Raw genomic sequence first — 23,771 nt, forward strand, 5'->3', positions numbered from 1 at the left:
TTACTGTATTTTAGAATGAATTGGAGAATTTTCCTTTGAACACCATCCAACACTGCCAAGCTGTCATGCATTCATGCAACTATGATTCGATTCTTGCCCTTGTATGCAAGGAACCAACTCAGAACAAGCCAGATCTTCATCTTTTTCAATGTGATGAGATTAAGGTAAAAGAATGATGAATTTTTTTCCCTTTCAAGTAGTGGGTTCTGGCAGCTTTTGAACTACCTGTTTCAATCATACAGATAGTAGGCACTAGAATTTTAGTGTCTGAGAATTTTGTAAGGAAAACAAACAAATTAGTATCTTTCTTAAGGTTTCCATGCCAAGTAAATGAAGAAGTTAAAATAATGTCAAAAATCAGATGATTCTTTTTATTTTGATTAAAAAGCATAGACAATATATTAAATTCTCATCAAAAACCTTGCACTTAAAATTAAAAATTAGATCTGCAAGAACCATGCTTCATAGACAATAAATAATCATGTGTCTGTCCCATTTTATTCTGCACTAATCACATAGCCTGGATTATTGTAGGGAAGCACTGAGACATTTTTCATGATATTGATTTACAGTTCACCATTTAATTATGTAACTTGAATAATTGCTCAGGATCTGTCATCCCTAAGTGATATGTGAGTGTAGTTGCCAGTAATAATAGGCTATCTCCTGAAATTTTATACTATAATTGTTTTTATACTGTAATTTTTGAATGAATATAATTTGTGATTCTTTATTAGACCTTAGAAGTTATCTTCAGCCTTGACTGTCTTTATTTAGTTGATTTCTCTAAAAGGGAAATAATTTTGTGTTGATTGGTACTTTGTTAAGGCAGGGATTTATTTTGATTATAAAATATACTTGTAACTTTTATAAAAAATCTGGAAGACTAGCATAAACACTTGATCTTTTCTGTGTTTCTTTGACATTAAAATGCTATGGCTAAATTAAGACTAAGTACAAACAGTAAACTTTACAATTTTTTTCTAATTTCAGTTTATGTCATAGATGACTGACTGAAAATCTTATTTGAAAGGAACTGTGTCATTTAGTTAATTTGAATTTTTTATGTTCATTAGATTTGTATATACTGTGGTGCATTTCAAAATTCACAAATTATATTAAGAATATGTTTATATTAAGAATTAAGAATATATTTTGTAAGGTTATAGTCTTTTAATGTTACCTTCCTGTGGACCATTTGGGTCCCTAGCTCCCAAGCAGCCTGCTCTTCTGACCTCTGTAGCTCCAGCCAGTCTTGCTAGGTTTGACCACACACTGACCCATCTCAGGGGCCTTTCTCTTGATTCTTCTTCCAGGAATGTTGACTGCTCTGTGCAGCAGGAGAATCATGCCATTCTCTGTCCCCTACCTTGCTTTATTTTACTCCACAGCATTATTATCATCTGCTTTTTATAGTCTACATTTACTTTTTAGTTATTCATTTATTTTTCTCCTGTGCTACAGTAAGAGCCCAATGTAGACAGGACATTTGTCTGTTTTGTTCATATCCTGGGATATAGAAATGTGATTTTATTTATTATTTTTATTTGACAAACACATATATAATAGCAGGTGCTAAATAAATACTTGTTGAATAAACAAAAAAGAACTTTGTAAGGTTAGATGTTTTTAAATCAATACATGTTAATGAATAGTTTGCTCTGAAAATGTAGTGAAATTTTTTTATTAGTTGCACATGACAATACAATGATCTTGACATATCATACATTTGAATCAAATGGGGTACAATTTCTCATATCTCTGTACAGTTTGCAGAATCACATTGGTTATACAGACACATATATACTTACAGCAATACTAGTGTCTATATTATTAATTCAGTGGTTTTAAGTGAAAAAGCACTTCAGATTTATTGTTTGCATCTGTGCTCTCCTTGGGGGCTGAGATATACTCTACTGAGGAAATTTCTGGATTTCAGTTTGAGAATAAAGGGCTTTCCTTCTTTGATATGGGATGAATAGTGATGGGTTCAAACAGGATTTTCCAAATACTATTTTATCTTAAATAAAGTTCACATACCACTAAGTGACTAAACATTCATTGGTGCTATTCTTCCTATGTGAGACATGTTTTTCTTTTGACTAATTTAAAAATAAATAAATAATAAATATATGTGTGTATACACACACCCGCAATATTTATAAATGGAAACAAGATGCAGTTTCTTTTATGTGGATCATATTGCAGTATGATTTTTATCTTGAATTTTAATGTTTATTATGGGACTTCATATAGTGGTCCTGTCCACCATAGTGGTAAATTTTTTCTTAGCAATATAATAGTCTTCCTATAGAAGGTCAGCATTTCTGGACATTATCAGTTTTTCTGTTCTGCACAGTAGCCAGCCTTTGACATGTTTATAATAATTTATTGGAATTGGACATTGTTGCAGATGTGACACTACCCTGGGAAGCACTGTATTCTCATTCCACTAATGGTATGACCTTGGACAGGCATGCCATGTAAGTGTTCCTGTATCATTAACTAGAAAAGAAGTAGAACAGATTAGATGATCTTAGGTGTCTGTTTAGTGCTAAAATTTTATGATTATTAGTGCTTACTCTAAAATAATATGCAATATACATATTTAAGAAAAACATACATAATTATGAAGAACAAGCAGGCATAAAAATAGGAGATGAATACATCAGCAGTAATCTTTTATACAGTAATAATCACTGGCTATAAATAAACTTCATAACCAGATTAAGTAAATTTTTTAGCTGCTTATCTCACATTGGTTTCTAAGAAAATGTACTTTCTGATTAATCTTTCTGGAAAGATGTTAGAAAGATTGCAGAAAGTTAACTTTTACCTGAAATGACAAAATAAGAATGGTTGTCAGAAAAGGTACAACCTAGTGTGGAGGTTCATTCCATGAGCACAGTGATATGTGAGTCAGCTAGCCACTATGACAAAATGCCTGAGATTATCAACTTATAAAGAGGAAAGAGGTTTCAGTCCATAGTTGCCTAACCGCTTGCCTTTCGGTCTATGGTAGCACAGTATCTCATGGCAGGGTGTTTGTGGTAGAGGAGCTGCTCTTCTTATGGCAGCCAGGAAGCAAAAACAGTGAGAAAGAAAAGGCTTGGGGTTCCAATATCTCCAGAGACCTGCTGTTTTTCCAGTAGGCCCCACCTCTTCAAGGTCCCACCACCTCCTACAGCACCACCATCAGGGGACCAAGCATGTAATATCAGGTTTTGGGGGGACAGTCAAGATCCAAACTGTAGCATCAAGACACATACCGATTCAGACAATGGATGTAATCGTGTATTCTGTTTTAATCTACATATGAAATCTAAGAAAAATCTACAGCCTTCCAGATGACTGGTCTCTCTTTGCAGGCGAATCTGATAAGTGAAGATATTGAAAGTGCAATCAGTGACAGCAAAGGAGGGAAACAGAAGAGGCGCCCCGAGGCCCTGAGGTAAAAGCATTAAAATGTATTAAGGAGTAGAATTGGCTTTTTATCTTTTTTTTTTTTTCCCCCTCTCCTAAAGGTTTCTAGGACTCATTTTCAGTGGAGGTTCCCTGTTCTCCCTTACAGATGACAGCCTGCGGTCCGACTCCTTTGCTCTCGCAGGCTGTCAGCATGTGTCTGCTCCTGTCTTTCTATCCCTGTGTCTGGCCTTCCTCTGACATGCTTCTCCTACTTGTGTGGGAGTCATGAGAGTCAGGACAGATGAGTGGTGTTTTCAGAAAAGATAGCCTAAGGCCATACAAACTGGACATGTTATTGGTCCTAGCCTTCCAAATCCCATGAGACCCAGGGGAAAAGGAAATTCAGCCTCGTTTTCAGCTGAATTTTAATTTTTCTGTATTTTTTCTATCTCATTCATATTTATAAATAGATCCAGTGTGAAGTGGTTAGGAAGTCCTCATTGCCCCTTGGCACAGTTCTTTTTGAAGGTGAAAAACTAACACTAATGGAGAGAATTGACCCATTATAGAAATAGGGTGAGAAGACAATTTCTTCTTTTTTAGGATGATTTCCAAAGCAGATCCTGGCATACCACCTCCACCTAGAGCTCCTGCACCTGTGCCACCAGGGACTGTCACCCAGGTGGATGTTAGAAGTCGAGTAGCAGCCTGGTCGGCATGGGCAGCTGACCAAGGGGACTGTGAGTATCTCTAGAATTAAGTCTCATTGAGCACTTATTTTGGATTTCAATGTAGTACTTGCTTTCAAATGTGGAGTTACACTAGTTGTATATTCATTATGAACATAGAGGAAAGTTATGTCTGATTCATTCTACAGTCTTTCCTATTTCCACCCCACCCCCAACTTCTCATTATATTTTTTTCTGAAGTATTCTCTACAGTGTCATCTGTTAAAATTTCAGTGAGGCAAGGTTTTCAGAACTTCCAGGCCAAGCAGAACATGACTCTTAGTGCATGTGGTTCTCTCTGGATCCAGGCCAGTTTTAGTTAGAACCCCCCAACCCTCAGCAGAGGAGAATTGTTCTGGTCTCTCTGAGACTGTGGCCAACACAGTCCATGAAGCTTCTTGGAACCCCTGAGGTAGAATTACCCTGACTTCCCAAAGTGACCTGTGAAGAATAGCAGCAGTGGTGCCTCAGAGCTGCCAGAGTCCTAAGATACCATACCTCCCACTTCTTCTGCCCTCTAGATGATATTTTGGGACCTCCCTGGGGTTCCTGCTTTCTGTAGCAGCTATAGCCAAGATAGCAGCTGTATGTAAAGCTGCAGCTAACTGGCAGGACTTCATACAGATAAATACTAATGATCTTAAAGTAGTTACAGCTACTAATTAAGTTTCATAAGGCTCAGCAAGTTTTTCCTTTATTTTTTGGGCCAGTATTCCACTTATGGGTTATGTTAACATAGAGGAGGCATAGAAATACAGAGTTTTCAATATTTGTTAGCAGCTCTCTGTATTGAACATCAGGAGTCATCATGCTGTTATATTTCCTTTCATTGTGATTTGCTGCTCTTGTTCTATCCATATATTTTTAAATTCAATCTACTATGAATATTTGTACAATGATCTGTGTCTGGTGGGAGTGCTAACTGACTCACACCAGGAAGGAGCTCATGATAGCCACCTCATGACTAACATCATGCTCCCATCAACTGAGCTGCCTTAGCATTTCAAATGCTCTTGAGACATTTATTCTTGAATTTGCAAATTCCTGAAGGTATTTCTGACTTAGGGAATATGGCTCAAAATTAATGAGCCCAACATTGTAGGTTTTAAGCTTAATTACAACAATAACTCCCAAAGTTTTATTGTAGCCGCAATGTTGGAATGCATAGAAATTAGTGGCTTTGCTATGTTAGAATTTAGTTGGCTGCTTTTTGAGAAATAGATGCTTAATTGCTAGCTTATATTTCTTCCTCATGTAGGAATTAAAGCATGCCAAGTTAGGATTGATTCCATAGGTTACTGACAGGGAGGAGGGAGAACAGAGGGGCATTACAGGGCAAATAAACATCATCCAGATGGGAAGGCCAGGACTCCACCTCTGCTCAAGTGCTTCTGATAGCTGTGGCAAGGAGGCCTTTTGGATCATGAGCACATTTGATTTGTGCATTCTGTGGATGTGGTCCCTTTGCACCTGGCATTATTTTCTATTCTGTTTTTATCAGCTGTATTGGTATTACCTTAGTAAAAGTTTACAGACTTGTGATTCTCCTTTCTTCAGTTGAGAGACCACGGCAGTATCACGAGCAGGAAGAAACACCAGAGATGACAGCGGCCCGAATTGACAGAGATGTGGTAAGTACACCATTCACCTTAGACCATTACTTTTTTTTAAAGAGGAAAAATAATACACTTCGATGAGGTGATTTAAATAAAGGTGTTTTATGGAAATTATGATTTATTTTTCCAGTGGTGGTTATGGTGTTTGAAATACTTTCTTTTTCCCTTTAGCTATTTTACTTTTCTTCTAGTACTTAGTAGTTGTGATAGAACTAGGATATTAACTAGTTTACAACGGAATTGAGACTCAATTATCAGCTATGAAGGATATTTCAGCTTTTCTTTTCTCATAGTTTATAAAACATACCTGAGATATCTTTTCAATATGTCTTGGGGTTTATTAAGACTTCATTTTAGAATACCACAATAGCAGTTTAGTGGCATTTTAAATGACAAATATGTAAATTTTAATGGGACCTCTATAAATATGTAAATGTTAATACATTGTAAAGGGTAGTGCTTTTTATTTCCCTGTAATAATTTACTTGCAGGGTGACAGTGTCCTGTGATATAGAATATAATATCACCATAATTACTTTTTGTACTATATACATGTTTCTGTTTATTTAGAAATAAATACTTAAAGGAATTTGAAGTTTGGAACTTAAGTTTTACATCACACAATTACATGTTAAGCATTTATCCAACCCCAAATTCTAGTCTGTAAGAAACATATAAACTGGAGAAAGTCAATGACTACAATATATAAGATATATAGATATACAATATATAAGTAATTAATTATCCAGTGATCCCTGAAAGTACATGTATTATTATCTCTATTTTATCATGTAGAAACTTTGGTTAATGCTTTTCTTTCTTTTATTTTCTTTCTTTCTCTTTATTTTTTCTTTGCTGGGCCTCATGTGGTGCATGCTAGGCAAGTTCTCTACCACTGATCTACACCACCAGCCCACAATGCCTGTTATCAGCTATTTGTTTGTTAGATTATCACAGTATTCCAAAAGCCTTTAATTCCATGAAATACTATTGTCAGTTCTTTATTAGGACATTTATTAGCAAAACAAAATGCTCAGTGCTGTTCTAAAAAACATTTCTTAGAATTTCCCCCCTCACTTTGTGTGGGAGAACACTATGAGAAAATTAGAGTAATTGAAAATAGTTAATAATCTGAGTAGATATTGTGAATGCTTTCCTGATGGTATTAAAAATACAACAAAATTAAATTAAAGAAAAATGCAGAGGTCAGACTTTAGCCACAGGTATATTCAATTCTTTTTCTTAGAATTAGTGATTAACTTAAAACCTGCCTTTAGGCATTGTTTATTACTTTTCTTTTCTTTCTTTCTTTTTTTTAAACTTTCTATTCTTCACTTACTAGCATTGTACAGCTAAAGCAAGAATTGTTTTGCATTGTTTTATATTTTATTTGGCAATTTCTAATTCCAGCAAATCTTAAATCATATTTTGGATGACATTGAATTTTTTATCACAAAACTCCAAAAAGCAGCTGAAGCATACTCTGAACTTTCTAAAAGGAAAAAAACTAAGAAAAGTAAAAAAAAAGGACCAGGAGGTAAGTTGGGTTTTCTTAATCTTCCAAAGAGCATTCAAAACTCCAGTTCTAAGTAGAATTTCTGCCCTTGGAACTGCTTAGCAAAACTCATTGACTGTGAACCAAGATGCCTTATCTAGTTTGGGGATAGCACCAGAGATTTAGGCAGTGATGTTGAGCCCAGAAAAGAGCTTATTTTGGTTCAGGCTGGCTATAGTGAAGAAAAATCTTAGGATGCACTGTATGAATCACAGAGATTCTATGATTCAGGTAGTGACCATGTATCTATAGTTTTCATTATAGTGATTTTAAAATTGGCATCTAGTAAGGAAATCTGTAGCTCTGTTCTTTTATGTGGATTAATTTTATTGTAAATATAGAACCTCATTATTTTTAAAATAAAAGTTGACTTCTCATTAAAATGCTTAAAAATGTTAATGGATTTGAATTTATCATCACAAAATTCCAAACGTGCACATTCAAAGTGACATACAATTTTGAAGTATGCTCCATTTCGGCTATTTCAAATGCCTCAAAATATGTAAATTATAAATATGAAAGTATTATTTATACTTCCTTTGGCAAGTGGTTTAACTTGAAATGTATAAAAGAATAGTAAATAAATGTCTCTTCCATTATGGATGACTTCCAGATCTTTGTCTACCAATATAATAGGCACTTGGCACTTAGTATTGCCTTTCAGATGTATATATCTGCCATATACCTCACCTCCACATATTTGGAAACTAAGTATTGTTCATGGTGCTCAACCAACCACTTCCTTCTGTATTCTTTATAAAGGACAAATTATCCTCTTGCCCCACCTGATTCAGAACCACAGATTCTTTCATGACTTTATTCTCTAGCTTGTTGCCAACATTGGTTTATTTTTTCAGTGTCTCTTGTATCCATTTTTTTCCCCCTTTTCCTTTTCATAAGTAGCATCCAGTTCAAATGATTATAGTTTCTTAACCCAGCTTTCTAAGCAATCTTTAGGCCTTTTATGCTGTGAGAACACTTTTCCTAAATCTCTGGTCAATCACTTTATCCTTCTGCTATAAAGCATGTTAGTTCCATGTTTTATTGATTTAATCAGATTCCTCACCCTGGCGGTCAAGATCATCCACAGCCTAACCTAATGTATCTGTCTGTTCTCATGTTTCTCTGGATTAATGTTTGTTATTGTGTGTACTTGCAAATTATTTCTCCATAAGCTATTTTCATCCAACCATGATGATTTCTACAAATTGCCCTAAAAAATTAAAAACAAAAAAAACTTTCAAATCTCATTTTAAAAGTTGCTATCCTCCAGAAACATTTTTTAGATCTACATTTCCAACTCCCAATCAGGTGTAGTTTCTTCTACAGTGTTTTAACACTGAGTTCTGATTCATGTCTCCCATTATATTTTAAGACCCTTCAGAACAGGGTTTATAACTTACTCATTTTTAATCTTTGCAATGAGCAGCACAGTGACTGGTGCATAGAGGCTTCAATACATCTATGTGGAATCAAATGAGTCCTTGGTAATGTGGAAGGTTAGAGGACTCCACTCAAACTTTGGATCATCTTAACTAGTTACAGTGATACTATGAGATATGGCAGAGTAGAAAGGTAGCATGATTGGTATTATAAAACTATGAAGACATGAATATGTTTTTTTTATTATTTAACTTATTCTTGGAACTTTGTTATTAACTTTATTATTAACTTTTTCTTGGAACTTTGTTCTCATTTTCCCCTTATGTTTTGTAGAGGGTGTTTTAACACTGAGGGCAAAACCTCCACCTCCTGATGAATTTGTGGACTGTTTCCAGAAGTTTAAACATGGATTTAACCTTCTGGTAAGTGCAAATTATTTATATATAATTTGAAGGAATAAATGAAAAAGATCAAATCTAGCCAGGAGGTTCCTAAAAATTAAGAGAATATCTAATCTGTTTTTTATATTTGTGTTTTGATTGACTGTAAAACAACAAATTATAAAACTTGTATATCTAAGAAACTTAGTAAAAAAAAAAATGACCCCTTATTTTTTAAATCGAATTTATTTTATTCTCATTCTCTCCAGGCTGGTAAATATACTAAAAGTAAGACCAATGAATCTACATCAGACCTCCTTAAGTGTCTATTTTTTGCTTGATTACATCTTAGTAATATATATGTTTATTTTCTTCTGTTGCAGGCCAAACTGAAGTCTCATATCCAGAACCCTAGTGCTGCTGATTTGGTTCATTTTTTGTTTACTCCATTAAATATGGTGAGATTTTATTAATTTAATAAATTAATCATTCTTAGTATGTTTTTCAGCTCCAAGAGTCAACACTATTTATCTAGTCAGTTTTTCTTCATTATCTTGCTGTTTCTCTTACCATTTCATTAAAAATTGAGAATGTGAGATTTGAGAGTTTAAAAGAACCTTAGAAATAAGCAATTCATGCACTTTATTTAGAGCTGTGGATGTAGGTCAGTGGTAGAGTGCTTGCCTAGAAGATACAAAGTTCTGGATTCAAATCTCCAGAACTACAAAAACAAAAACAAACAAAAAAACCTCCACCTTATTTTAGAAATTAAGAAACTGGCATTTTTAGGTAAGTGAAAAATAAATAAAAGTTTATTGGATACTGTTGTTTCAGAACCCACTGGTGTATATTATAGAGTAGCTTAAATGAGATAGACATTTTTTTTTCTTTTGTACCAGGAATTAAACCGAGGGGCATTTAACCATTGAGCCACATCCCCATGCCTTTTTTGTATTTTATTTAGAGACAGGGTCTCACCAAGTTGCATGAATCCTTAATAAGTTGCTGAAGCTGACTTTTAACTCCTAATCTTCCTGCCCCAGTGTCCCAAGCTGCTGGGCTTATAGACATGTGCCTCTGTTCCCAGTGATACAGGCATTTTTATCTCTCTCAAACTAGGCTAATCATGGGAAGTCAAGTGTTGGATGGATGGCTTTCCTCTATGAAGTTATATAGGACCCAAATTCTTCACATTAAAATGTTCATCCAACAAACATCAGTTGAGAGCCTCCTAGGTAATTGACAGGACAGTAGCTCATCAGGAACAGATGTACAAAAATTCTTACTCTCTTGAAACTTATATTGTAATGTTGGAGGGGCAACCAATATGGTAAATAAATGCACAAATAGTACAGTTTTCTAGAAATTAGATGTTTGTGAGAAAATAGGGCCAGGAATATCAGCAGGGAGTGCCATGGGTGGCTACATATGTGTTTGTGAGTGTGTCGTGGAATGTCACCCTTTATGAATAGGGTTGGTTAGGGAAACCTCACTAAGAAGATGCCACTGGAGTAACGGAAGTAAGGAATGAGTCATGTTGATTTCTGAAGGAAGACAATTTCAACCAAAGAAAGGCCTAGTGTGAATGCTCTGAGGTGGTAATATACAAAGCATGTTCTTAGAATACACAGGTATTGTAATTTTAACAAAATGAGGGGGAAAAAGATTATAAGGAGATAGAATTAGAAGGCAATAAGATAACCTGAGGATATATCTCATTGGTCCATACATGAATGGTGAGACCTTTGATTCATGGGCAGTTTTTAGCAGAATAGGACTGCTCTGGCTGCATTTTTAGAAATTTGAGTGAAGAATGGACCAGGGTGTCTGTTAACATAATCCAGATGGGAGATTAATGGTGCTTGGACCAGGTGGCATTGGAGGTGGCAAGGGGAAAACCAGTTATTAATTTTCTGGTGGATTGCACGTGCTATGCAAGATTTACCAATCCCTCCTTTGGCCTAAGACTGGCAGGATGGAGTGGTTATTGACTCAGAAGGGGAGGCTATGGGCAGAACAGATTTTTGGAGAAAGATTAGGGCTTCAGGTTTACACATGTCCAAATTGAGTTGTATCCAGATGGGGAAATTTGAATCAATAGTTGAATATATGGATTTGAAGTTCAATGGAGAAATCAGGCCTAGAGATGTACAATTGAGGATCATCTGTGTGTCAAGAGCATTGGATGATGTCAATAAGATTGTGTTTGTTAATAAAGATTGTATTTGTTAATAAAGAAGACCAACAAGGACTGGTTGAACCTGATGGTGCTCCATACAGAGTTTCAGATTTCTACTTATCTAGTTATAGTTCAGTAATTCTTGTCGTGTAACAAATACTAGCTTATTAGCAAAATTTGTATTCTTTGGCATACCTTTGATCCTATCTTATTTTGGGTTATTAGGAAGTATTATTTATAATGCAGTTTCTGTTCACCCTGTTTAACTATTCACAACTTGTAAATAGAAATCTAGTCATTGCAGAGTAGAACTATACAACAGTGAGACTGGTTTTCCTAATCTGTAGCTCATCTTTGTGATCAGGCTTAATTTCTAAGAACATTGGTTCATTTAATCTCTGCCTTTCTCAAAAATGACTCCTTATTAACAGTAGCTACTTTGTAGCTACATTAAATGTTCTTCCTGTGGGACCAGGCTTATTACCTGGACAGTTGGGAAAAGACCAACTGTGGTGGGAAGCTGTGTTGAGGGTTAAGCTGTGGTGTTAAGAAAGTCTTCCTAGGAGAGGCAGTGCCTGGGAGCATCTGAGTGGTGGAGGAAGGGCCTTCTGCGGTACAGAGAATAGCATGTGCAAATACAAAGAGGCATAGAACAGCAGAGTACACTCATAACTGGAGGCTGGAAGATAAATTGACTCTTGGTCTGAAGCCATTTGAAAAACAATCTTCTTTCTTCTTATACCACATCTTTTAGAGGTGAGATTTTTCTTTATAAAAGGGTTCTGATTTCTGCTTTAGGAGATAACTGCTCTTTAGCCAGGAAGTCGCTCTTGAGGAGCAAGTGCGGAGCAGTGTTTGGACTTCCATTTCTCTTCGTTCTGCTTATCAGAGCGTTGCACCTGTTTGTTTCTGCTGGTCATTAAATTATCCATATTAAATCAGGGAAATTTCCTGGAATTAAATTCTGGGGGAAATTCTGTAGATTAGAGTACCTGTTCTCAATTTTCTGTCACCTTTCTCCCAGATCCTTTTATTTTTATACATCTGAATAGGCACAGCCGTGGACTAATAATTCAAGATTGATTTCTCAACAGTTTTCATTTCTAGAACCGTATTTTTCAAGTATAGGGTAATAGATTTTCCAGTAGAAAAAAATATATTTAAAATAACAAAAAAACAAATATAGTGAAATCAAAGGATGAAGAATTTTCTGCATAGCCATTAATATTTACCAGGAAAAATACAGTCATATAGTCAATATGTGGATACTGTTCATGTTTAAACTGTTAACTTTCATTTTAGATTTTAAGGCACCATTGGACTGGACAAGTTGATTATTTATTTATTTATTTACTTTTGGTACCAGGGGTTGAACCCAGGCACTCTCAACCACTGAACCACATCCCAGCCCTGTTTATTTATTAATTTAGAGACAAGGTCTCACTTCATTGCTCAGGGCCTCGCTAAGATACTGAGGCTGGCTTTGAACTTGTGAACCTCCTGTTTCAGACTCCCAAGTCACTGGGATTCTAGTGCCACAATGGCCAGCAACAAGTTGGTTTAATAAGCTGTTTTTTATTCAGTAGTGTGTTGAACAAATTAAAAATTTAATGTGAATACATAAAAACAGTGCTTGTTTTTGACATGGGTTTTTGTCTACACAATTGGAAAATACAGAAATAATAGTCATCTTTTTGCTAAAATATACTTTATCATTCTAGGTAGTGCAGGCAACAGGGGGTCCTGAACTAGCCAGTTCAGTACTCAGCCCTCTCTTGACTAAGGACACAATTGATTTCTTAAATTATACTGTCAATACTGATGAACGGCAGCTGTGGATGTCACTGGGTGAAACTTGGATGAAAGCCAGGTGAGATATATGAATTTAGCATTAATACCTGTACTGCTGTAAGTATTGTTTTTCATTTATTGCATTCATCTGATGAGACATTTATCTAACTTTCTATGTATAAGGACTAGGTGTTATAGGATGGAAAAGCCTAAAACCTTAAAAAGCTTTAAGTCTAGTGAAGGAGGTTGAAGTATAAGCAGTGTAAGGCTTGGTGAGTGCCAGGAGCAAGGCGGAAGCAGAATGTGGTTGGTTGGCAAGATGGATCAGGACGAGGACTGAGAGAGGACGATAATTAGCTTTTGTGAAAAATCTGCCATTTCAAACAACAGATAATAATTCTAGTAGGTACAGGTATGTACACACAATATATACACACACATATGTGGTGTTCACACCCAGCGTGTTTGCTATGTTCTTCCACACACTTTACATGGAGGTTGTTATTATCTCTATTTTACAGATGAAGAAAGTGAGGACCAAAGATGTTAAGTGATTTGCCCAGAGTCACACTACTTGTGACAGAGCAAGGATGTGCACCTGTAGTCATTGTTTATGTTTCCTTTGCTAAACTGCCTTTCAGTAGGATAAGTAGGATCTCCCTGCCATGTAGCAGGGAAGGGCCTTCCCATTAGAAAGAAAGATACAAGGGAAAGCAGGAAGCAGGGAAGTCCAGAGCACGTGTGACGGGTTTATCTGGAGAGGGACGGTAGGTGGTGGATGACTGTGAAGAAGAGATGGAGGAGGAGGGTGTTAAGTTAGGCATTCAGAGGTAAGGTTTCCAAGGTCATGAGGGAACCTGGGTCTGGTTCTGAAGGCTGTGGAGAAACTAGTAACTGAACAGGAGTATGATGTGACTGCATCCCTGTTTCTAAAAGATCAGTGTGGTAGTTGTGTCCAGTGACTGGAGGCAGAGCGGCATCTTGGGAAATGCACACTGTGGTAGAGGTTCTGTAGCATCAGCGTCCTCCAGGGCCAGAACAGTTGCAGTGGAACTGTAAGGGAAGAGTGGATAATTTTCGAAATTGTGTGTTTTTCAGTAAAGTGATTGAGAAAGACAAATCATTAACAAGTGCAAGACTAATGCTTGCCAAGTAAACCAAGTTATTTCACATGTGAATAGTTTTTGCTTGCTCATTTATCTAAATCTCTTTATTCTGTTAGAGTAAGTCATTCAGTATAGTCACTTGGTTGCTTTGAACTTTGTCTTCTTAATGTTTTTGGGTGGGCTTAAAGGTATGGACCAATGAACACCTTATTTTCTTTTTTTTTTTAAAGTTGATTGAATTAATTTAATAAATCAGGTACAAGTTACTTTTAAAGCATTTTATTTTCATAAACTTGTTTTCGTTTTTCTTCTATTGAAACACATACAAACCTTTCCCACTTATTTTCTGAATTTTGGCTACTGCTTGTATTGGAGTATAACTTATATTTTGAATGATTTACAAAAGTGCTTTTATAGTGAAATTATTATTAGACTTATTTATGTATCTATATGTTATATATTTGCTTATCTATTACTCATGTATCAACATGTCATACTGTATACTCTATAATACAGTTTTTATGTCATACTATATAAAACTGCTTCAATAGATTTCTTACATCTGTTAACTATATGCAGGCTATAATTTTATATGAAGCCTTGGTGAGATTTAATTTTTTTTCCCCATAAAGCTTATTAAATTTATCAGTTCTCATACAATAAAAATAGTCCAGGCTTTTTAGTTATTTTGTTTTGGGTTCTACCTTAAAATGAGAAAATTAATGAATCTTTGAAAATCTACATCTAAAGGAAATATATTGTTAGTTCTTAACATGAGAAAAGGGTCATTTCAGATCCTGATTAAGAGTATTACAAAATGAATATGCCGATTTAAAAACTCATAAAAAGAAAAGAATCATGAAGGTACATAGTAATCTGAATAAAATGACTCATTTCATCATAGTAGAAATACAATGTGAAGAATTAAATCATTTATTAAAGATGAAGCAACATATTGTAGCAAAAGTGAAGCCGTAATCCTGTCCTGGTTCTTTTGTGGTTCATGAGTGATCAGGAGCTCGTAGGAATAAGTCTCTCTCATAGTCATTGGACGATGAATGGTTAGTGATTATAATTATAGATTAGTGGACTTTGCCGATTAAAACTGAGCTGATACATTTAATTTGTAAAATTGGTCATCTGTTCCATTTTAGTGAACTTTATAATTTAAAAAATCATGAACCTTAAAACAGGTTTGACTGTTTTTTCTCTTTTGAAAGATCTCTCTTATCATGTGTTTCATGGTGATGTAAGGGGAGCAAAGGGAAAGGTGAGAGTCAGAAACTACTTTAGATTAGGAGAAGTTTATGCTGTAAATACTTATCACACTTCTGGCTTCACACTCCTTCCCACACAGATTTTTTAAAACCTATATCCATGTTGAAAAGTTGAGTTTAATGAAGACTTTAGGCAAAGTAGTAAAAACACATCATGCCACAGAACTGAATCTTTCTCTCGTTTAATTGGTGTGAATATGAGAAACATATTTACTTTCCTTGTTGGGTGAATGGAGGCCAATGAGGAATGTGTTGTTTTTTTGAGTGTGCGTTATTTGTTTTGTTTTGTGGATAACTGTACTGAAGATCATTATCAACATGGATACATTTCTTAATTTTGTTGTTTATATGACTTAATGCCCTCCTCCAGAGCAGAGTGGCCGAAAGAACAATTTATTCCACCATATGTTCCACGGTTCCGCAATGGCTGGGAGCCCCCCATGCTGAACTTCATGGGGGCACCAATGGAACAAGATATGTACCACTTGGCTGAATCTGTGGCAAATGTAGCAGAACATCAGCGCAAGCAAGACATGAAAAGATTGTCCAATGAGGTAAACATTTTTAACCACGATCTTTTTGTAGATGGAGTAGCAATGATCTATGCATTGTGATCATAAGTTCTCATTCATGTGAAGATTGTTCTAGAATCAGTTACTGTTAGTTTCTCTGCCCCAGTCTGTCTGCTATTTGTACACAAAGTGCAATATTCTGTCCTGCTGCCACTGCTTCCCCAGCCCTGGTGAACCTGAGTCTTTCTTATCCCTCCCCTCCTGCTCTTTCCTCCCTCTCTCCTTCCCTCCCTCCCTCCCTTCCTTCATTTTTTCCTTGTTCTCTCCCTCTTTCCCTCCTGCCCTCCTGCCCTTCTTCCCTCCCTCCCTCCCTCCCTCCCTCCCTTCCTTCCTTCCTTCCTTCCTTCCTTCCTTCCGCTATGAAGGAACCCAGGGCCTTGCACATATTAAGCAAGCACTGTACCACTGAGTCACATCCCTAGCCCTTTCTTTTTGTCTGGTTCAAAACTTCTGGAGTCCTGTGGGCATGACTGGAGGACCAAATTCTTTTCTGGACTTCAGTTTTCAGGTTCAAATGATTACTTAAAACACAGTCATACCCTCAGGATATCATAAAATGTATTGTGTCTTTAATGTGTTTAGTAAGCTTTATATTATAACCTATTTGGGGAGCAAATTAAGGGAATAAAATAGCAAATGATAACTAGATGCTCCTGAAGTCCTATTTTCTTCCTTTATTTAATTCCTTAGGTTAATTTTCTCATACTACACAGGTATGTATAATATGGAAAACCTGATATGAGGAAATGAATTAGCAAATCATAGTAAATTAAAGCCTGTGGCCACTTAAGGAGAAACATGTATAAATTAGATTTCTTAAAATCATTCCCCCAGGGGACTATTCTTAGGCAATAATATTATAGAAAGTTGGTTAAACTCTTGGATTTTTTAAAATAAAGCAAACACAATACTCAATGTATTTTTTTCCCAATTGTTTTTTACCTCCGGCTGCATATGAGGAGAGTGCAGGCTCCATACCTGCCCTTCCCTCTAAATGCGTAATTGAGGAGATGACCTCGTTTCCCTGAACATTGGTTGGCAAGCATATGTCCCTGCCTATACTCTTTAATTCAGAGATCATCCCACTGTGAATTTTCTATTTAGAAAGGAGTCTTTGTAGAGAAAAAGAAGTAACCTAACATGAATGTATAATACACTTGCTGTTGCTATAGTTATAGTTGTTTTCAAATAAAAAATTTCTAGTTTATAGTATTCATATCTTAAATAAGAATATGCCCACTGTAAATGTATGCCTTAGAAATTCACTTTTGGGAATTCTTTTCAATTTGTGTATTTAAAGAGAGAGTCCTGTGTTCTGGGGTTCCAGTATATAAGTTTCTCTACTCTCTATGAGTAATTTTTAAAGAGAAATTATTGAGAACACTTCCTTGTGTGAGTTATTTTCCTGTTGTAAACTTTTTCCCATTTTATCACTTAAGTGGACATCCAGAGGTTTGAAAAAATGAAATGAAAAGTGCCTGCTGGCCATTCTAGGGGATTTTTTCCTTGAGATTTTGTTGAAAAAGCGGCCAAGTAATGGTGATTTAAAATGCATGAAAAATGTAATCATACATAGAAGGGAGACTTTATTATATTTTATTGCTACTATAATAAATACATTTACAACAAGCCTTGGGTAATACAGGATCTGGTGATGTTGTCTGGAATTGAAAGGCATAGGTGATGTGGAGGGACAGATGTGCAGTTCTCGCTTCCTGACTTCCACTGACCCAGCCGCAGCCCTCAACCACACTGTGTAGCCATCATAGTTTGTCATTTTCTGTCATTTCTCACCTCCTTTCCAGCACTCCCAAGCTCTCTCAGGACCCAGTGATTTCACACTAGCTAATTCCATACTCTCTAGTTTAGAACTAGGCAAAAGGTGGGGATGACTCAGTTTCTTGCCTCTCTGCAGCACAGTTTTAATAAAAACAAATTACTAATCAAATTTAGCATCTCTGTGTTTCCTAGGAAAATGATAAACTGAATTGATTGAGCTTATATGTTTAAATGGCTGAAAATCATCTGCTCTTTGTATGCAAAGTGCAATATATTACCTGATATAATATAACATGGGCATTTTGACATTAACACACCATGGATTAACTCAGCCCCATTTCTGCCAGCCTTTTCTTTAGGATTAGCTATAGTAACCATCTATTGAAAACTTTCCTGAAACATCCCCAGTTTTATATATCTCAAAAAATTTGTCCCTGTGAATCCATAAACAATCGAATATTGAGGAATTAAAATGTTTCAGCGTCTATCATTCTTTCCTAGTATTTCTTTGTACATAAGGAAACCATATGAAATCTTTAAATGGTAATATTGTTTGTTTTTCTCCCAGTCTCAGATGTATCCTCTGCAGCTTTAAAACCACAGTAATCACAGGGACCCATGGGCCTCAGCTTTCCCTCTTTGTAGCACCCACTAGTTTCATGTCTGAATTAACTGCAGAAAAGAAATAACTCCCACATTGTCTTTTCCCAGACTCTTGACTATCAAGATCAATATATTTGTGTCTTTCTGTGCTTCCTTATCAGTACATCTGATAATAGTACTGCCATTTGTAAAAAATAAAAAAAAAATAAATAAAATAAAAAATGGTGATCTGTGTACAATTTTAAAAACAAGTTGCTATTAATTTAAGAGTTCAGAGTGTTTTAATGCTACAATATTGGCTTTGCTAAAGTGGAGAGGGTTTATTTCTTAAACTCTGAGAGCAAAGGTTGAAAGAGATTTTTTCCCCCTACCAATTTTGTTTTATACAGGAGTTAAAATCTAATGTCATCTATTACTAAAATCTAATATCATCTATTACTAAAATTTAAGCCAACTCCTAATTGCCATGCAGATAGGTAACATTTAATGGGTACCATCTGGGGAGCTTTTATACCTGATTATTTTCGAAGTAAGATTGAGACTTTGTGGGCTGGGGATATAGCTCAGTTGGTAGAGTGCCTGCTTTGCATGCTGGGTTCAATCCCCAGCACCACCAATAAATAAATAAAATAAAATAATAATTAGCCTTTGAACTAATAACTTTTCTTATTCTAAGCAGATCTTTGACAAAAATATATCATCCCAATTTCATAACTTAATAACATAATGGATAATCACTTGAAAATAGAAACTGATCATAATATGGTGGATGTTAGTGGTCATTTGAATGGTATTTGATGATTCTTTAACTTATCCTGCTCTGTCTTTCAGCACTCCACTGTCTCTGAGTATCCTCCAGCTGATGGATATGCATTCCACAACAACATGTATACAAGAGGGCCCCATCTGGACCATGGGGAAGCTGCTGGTGCTTTTAAGCCAACTCCTAATCGCCATGCAGATAGGTAACATTTAATGGGCACCATCTGGGGAGCCATGAAATACTGTCTCTGATTTAGTGCTAACCAGTGACAGTGTCTCCATTGTCTACTTTTCATCTGCTAATGATTTGAAAAGTTTCAGGTGTTTCTTTATAGGACTGGCTTTGAGGTGCAGAAGATATCTGGACCTCCAGTCTGTAATTCTCACCTACTTCAAATACCTTTGGTTGGTTGATCTTCTCTTTTTGAAAAGATACTTCTGTCAAAAATCCATACATTAAGAAGAAAGAATTATCTTGAAGCTTTTCAATTAGTTTGTACCAGATGTTGTCTAAAAGACTTTCCGGCTCCATAACTTTTAAAGGGAAAAATTTCTACCTTTTCCTTCATGCAACAAATCTTCCTTTAGATGGAAATATTTAAACTAGGATATAACTAAATATTTAAGTCAGTGCCTTGCCATTTTTGCCATTTTGTGTAATCATATTTTATCTTTACTTTCCAGTTTTTTACATTTCATTTATTTTCCTATATTTTTACCATTAAAATATAATTAGAGGTGGAGAATTAAGATGAAAAAAATAAAGGAATAGGTTTGCTTTTTTTTTTTTCAATCTTGTTTTCTAGCAAGTGAGATTTACATAGAGATCATGCCTAAAAGGGAAAGATATGAGATAAAACTCTGGTAATAGAGGTATAGGAAGATGGTCATTCAGATGAAGGGGTAGAGAGCTGGTCCCAGTACTGTCCTATGTTGAAGCCTCTCTGGCCGTAAGTGTTGCATGCCTTTATTTTTAATATATCCTTTTCTTATAGAATCTGAAGAAGGTAAGAGTCACAATTTTTGTTCTTTGTCAGGGATGGTGACAGAAGTATTTCTTAAGTAATTGGCATAGAAATTATAGAGATATTGTTCTAAGGGTGCCAGTAACTTAAATTTTAAAAAGCCATTGATGAATAAAGTATTTTAAAAATGCCAGCATATGAATCTAAGTTTTAAATATTTAATTATTTTTTTAGTAGATAGAGGTGAAAGTTTTGAAGAATTTCATTGAGATTCTTGACTGAGACACTATTCAATCCTGTATTCCCTTTTTTCTTTCCTTTTGTCATAGACTATCTAGGAATTATTTCAGATTAGTGATTCTTACCTTTTCTTTTGTTGTGTCACTCTAATAAATCAGGATGGTTTTCCACAGCCAAGTATCCAGAAAACCACTTAAGTATATTTGTCATGTGAGTTCAACCTTATGATGAATATAGATAGTAGAAAACTTTTATCATGTTCCATTTTATGACCATCTCTAGCACATTGTGGACACTCAATAAGTATGTATTTATATGATTGATTGAATGACTGGATAATTACATGATATTATATCCAACATTTTAGTCACTACCTCCTTGACCTCCCCCTGCAGATCTACAAGGTTTGGTATCCCTGATAGAATAACCTCTACCATTCATTATGGGCAGCTGAATACAATGTCTTTAAAAACTTTATGATCTTTATGATTATTATAGAATATCAGGGAAGTATGTACCTTTGTATATTGACTTTTAATTTATTGATTTATTAACCTTGGTACATTATCAAATTCTAAAGTGGATTTAGGCAGTTCACATAAATTCAATGCAATTAATATTTTTAGTAAAACTTAAATAATGACATAAAATATAAAATTAAGAAATTTAGAGAGAGAGAGAATGATAATTAAAATCTATGTAGTCTAAGGGTTGACATTATGATTGAATTTCAAATTTGTCATTGAGATTCATGGTTATCAGAGAAAACAGAAAAATGTAATCATTCATTACCCTTAGAGGGAAAAAGTATATATTGGCTCATTAGGATAATCAATGCTCTTCCTATTACTAAATTTTCAAAATTATTTGTCTCATAGAATTTTATATGGGACAGGATAGCTGATGTAAAGGCCACTATTTTAAATATTTTTTTCTCTCATTCAAACAAGATTGTTTCGGATTCCATAAGGCGTCTTTATGTAACCTTTGGTCAATAGGAAATTTAAATAGGAAATTCTATAAAGGGATAATAGCTTTAACAGATTGAAAATGGGAAGCTAGAGGAAAAAATCTTAATTAATCTAGTCAGTGGTGGGTAAATTGTAGATGTCAGGTGTCCTTACAGATCACATACCCAGTGGAATAGTCCCAGTAGGAGCTGGGACAGTTGATAGATACTTGGATAATTGATATTCTTTGTTGCTAAGAAAAGTAGGCATTGCTGAAAAAGGTAAGTGAAAGTTATAGTATGACATGAAGTACAAAAGGTTTGGAATTTGTATTTATAATTGTTATTGTTGATTTTAGTTTCTATTACATGCCAGAAGTGCAGAAGGTAACAGGGATTAACCCAGTGTCTCATGCATGCTAGACAAGCGCTCTACCACTGAGCTACAACTCCAGCCCGAAGTTTTTACCTTATTTTAGTGAAATTATCATATCATTAGATAGATAATTTGATGAATTTAGAAACCTTACCTTTTTTTTATTTGGGCAATTTCTGTGCTTTAATTGATATATTTAGGCTATTCATATTTAAAGTGATCACTGATATAGTATTATTTATCATATTTAGTTTTTTTCCACAATTTACTCTGTAATTTTTTCCCTAGGTTATAGATTTTATTTTATTTTTTCCATATTTTTATTGGTGCATTACATTTGTTCATTTTGATGGAATTTATTGGTACATATCCATACATGCATAAAATGTAAAATATAATTTGACCATTATCACTCCCAGCACTTCTCTGCTCCCTCCCACCCCTTAGTCCCTTTCCTCTACTGATCGCTCTTTGATTTTTAGGACATCCATCCATTTTTTTTTTCTTTTTTCCTCTCTAGCTTCTGCATATGAGAAAAAACATGACCCTTAACCTTCTGAATTTGACTTATTTAGCTTAACATGATGGTTTCTAGTTCCATCCATTTTTCTGCAAATGCCATATTTTCATTTTTCTTTTCTTTTTTTTTTAAAGAGAGAGAGAGAGATTTTTAATATTTATTTTTTAGTTTTTGGCAGACACAACATCTTTGTATGTGGTGCTGAGGATCGAACCCGGGCCGCACGCATGCCAGGCGAGCGTGCTACCACTTGAGCCACATCCCCAGCCCCAATTTCATTTTTCTTTGTGGTTGAATAAAATTCCATTGTGTATATACAACATTTTCTTTATCCCATCTTTTATCTATTGATGGATACTTAGGCTGGTTTCATAGTATGTAGAACCCTTACCTTTGGGAGATTACATTTTATTGATATTCAGATGCAATTCATGTTTTGAAAATGTTCCCAAATTATTGCCTTCTCTACATCTACTCTACACCAAGTGGAATAGTTATTATTCCAAATCAGAAATGGAGGCAAAACATTTTGATACATTCTACATTTCTTAAGAAACTCTCTAGTACATTTAAAAATCACAAACTGTGATTTTTCAATCAATAACTATAATCACTATCATGTCTAGGTTTAATCTATAGAGGACAAAAAACTGTAAACCATGAAGATCTGTAAATTCTGTAGCAGTTAATAGGTACATTCTAGGTAAACACTTCTGAGGCATACGAGATAGCAGAGACTTCAAATACAACTGCCACAGATTTTTCTTTGTAATGTACCAATTCAGATACCCAGTGGCAGAGTTATTCTACTCTTTGTTATAATACAATCATTTCTCTATTGTCTACAGTGATTATTTTCTAGAACATATGAGAAAGAACACGGGGAGCAGAGACAGAGAACTGACATTTCTGTTTGACTAAATTTTGGAATCTCCTTTATTCCTCAGATGAGATCTTAATATAATATAATGTGAATATATAAAGTAGGTGAAAACAGAGCTATTCCCAAAGAGATAGGGATAGGGAATCTATGGAACACAGGTTTTTACTTATTAACAATATATAATAGTGGCTATAATTTCACTTTTTCCTCCAATCTATATTTTTAACATACCAAAAATAATAGGTTGTGCAGCTTATAGGTCATCATTTCTTCTTGTCCCAGTTGCCCTTCTCAAATGGAGTTCCCACCAAAGAGGTAGCAAATATATGTGATGACAGGATACCTTATATTATAGCTGTCCTCCTGAGACCTTGGTATTTAGCCTTCCAGAGTGGGTAGGTAGTAAGAAGAATGACCAGTTGGCAGGGCAAGAATGACTAAACATCTTATCGCTTTCTGTTTTCTCTCTTGAGGAGATGTGTGAGGAAATGTGGGAATATAAATGGAGGAGATTAGAGAGTAAATTAGTAAAGAGTTAAATTTTATTGAAATTTATGAAGAAAATATAGATATATCTTAATACATTAGGTTTTTATGTATAAAATAATTTTGCATTATATTTTTAATCTGTTAATGCTAATTAGAAGAGATATTTAGTTTTTGAAGAAAGTTTTTTTAAAATATTTGTTTTCTATGTTCTTA

At 35.0% G+C, this 23,771-nt stretch overlaps 1 protein-coding gene across 5 annotated transcripts in view; it reads left to right on the top strand.

Moving 5' to 3' along the window:
- Nucleotides 1-23,771, top strand: part of Eps8 (EGFR pathway substrate 8, signaling adaptor) — a 161,942-nt gene that overhangs the window by 114,067 nt on the left and 24,104 nt on the right. For all 5 annotated transcript variants that reach the window (XM_071610118.1, XM_071610117.1, XM_027955932.2 and 2 more), the window contains 10 exons: nt 15-164; nt 3,369-3,451; nt 4,009-4,145; nt 5,691-5,764; nt 7,160-7,286; nt 9,021-9,109; nt 9,451-9,525; nt 12,968-13,116; nt 15,791-15,974; nt 19,206-19,339. In XM_071610118.1, the coding sequence (XP_071466219.1) occupies nt 15-164; nt 3,369-3,451; nt 4,009-4,145; nt 5,691-5,764; nt 7,160-7,286; nt 9,021-9,109; nt 9,451-9,525; nt 12,968-13,116; nt 15,791-15,974; nt 19,206-19,339 (1,202 nt within the window). The remainder of the gene's footprint in view (nt 1-14; nt 165-3,368; nt 3,452-4,008; nt 4,146-5,690; nt 5,765-7,159; nt 7,287-9,020; nt 9,110-9,450; nt 9,526-12,967; nt 13,117-15,790; nt 15,975-19,205; nt 19,340-23,771) is intronic.

This window comes from Marmota flaviventris, chromosome 3 (genome assembly GCF_047511675.1).
Source record: "Marmota flaviventris isolate mMarFla1 chromosome 3, mMarFla1.hap1, whole genome shotgun sequence".
Classification (NCBI taxonomy): Eukaryota; Metazoa; Chordata; class Mammalia; order Rodentia; family Sciuridae; genus Marmota; species Marmota flaviventris.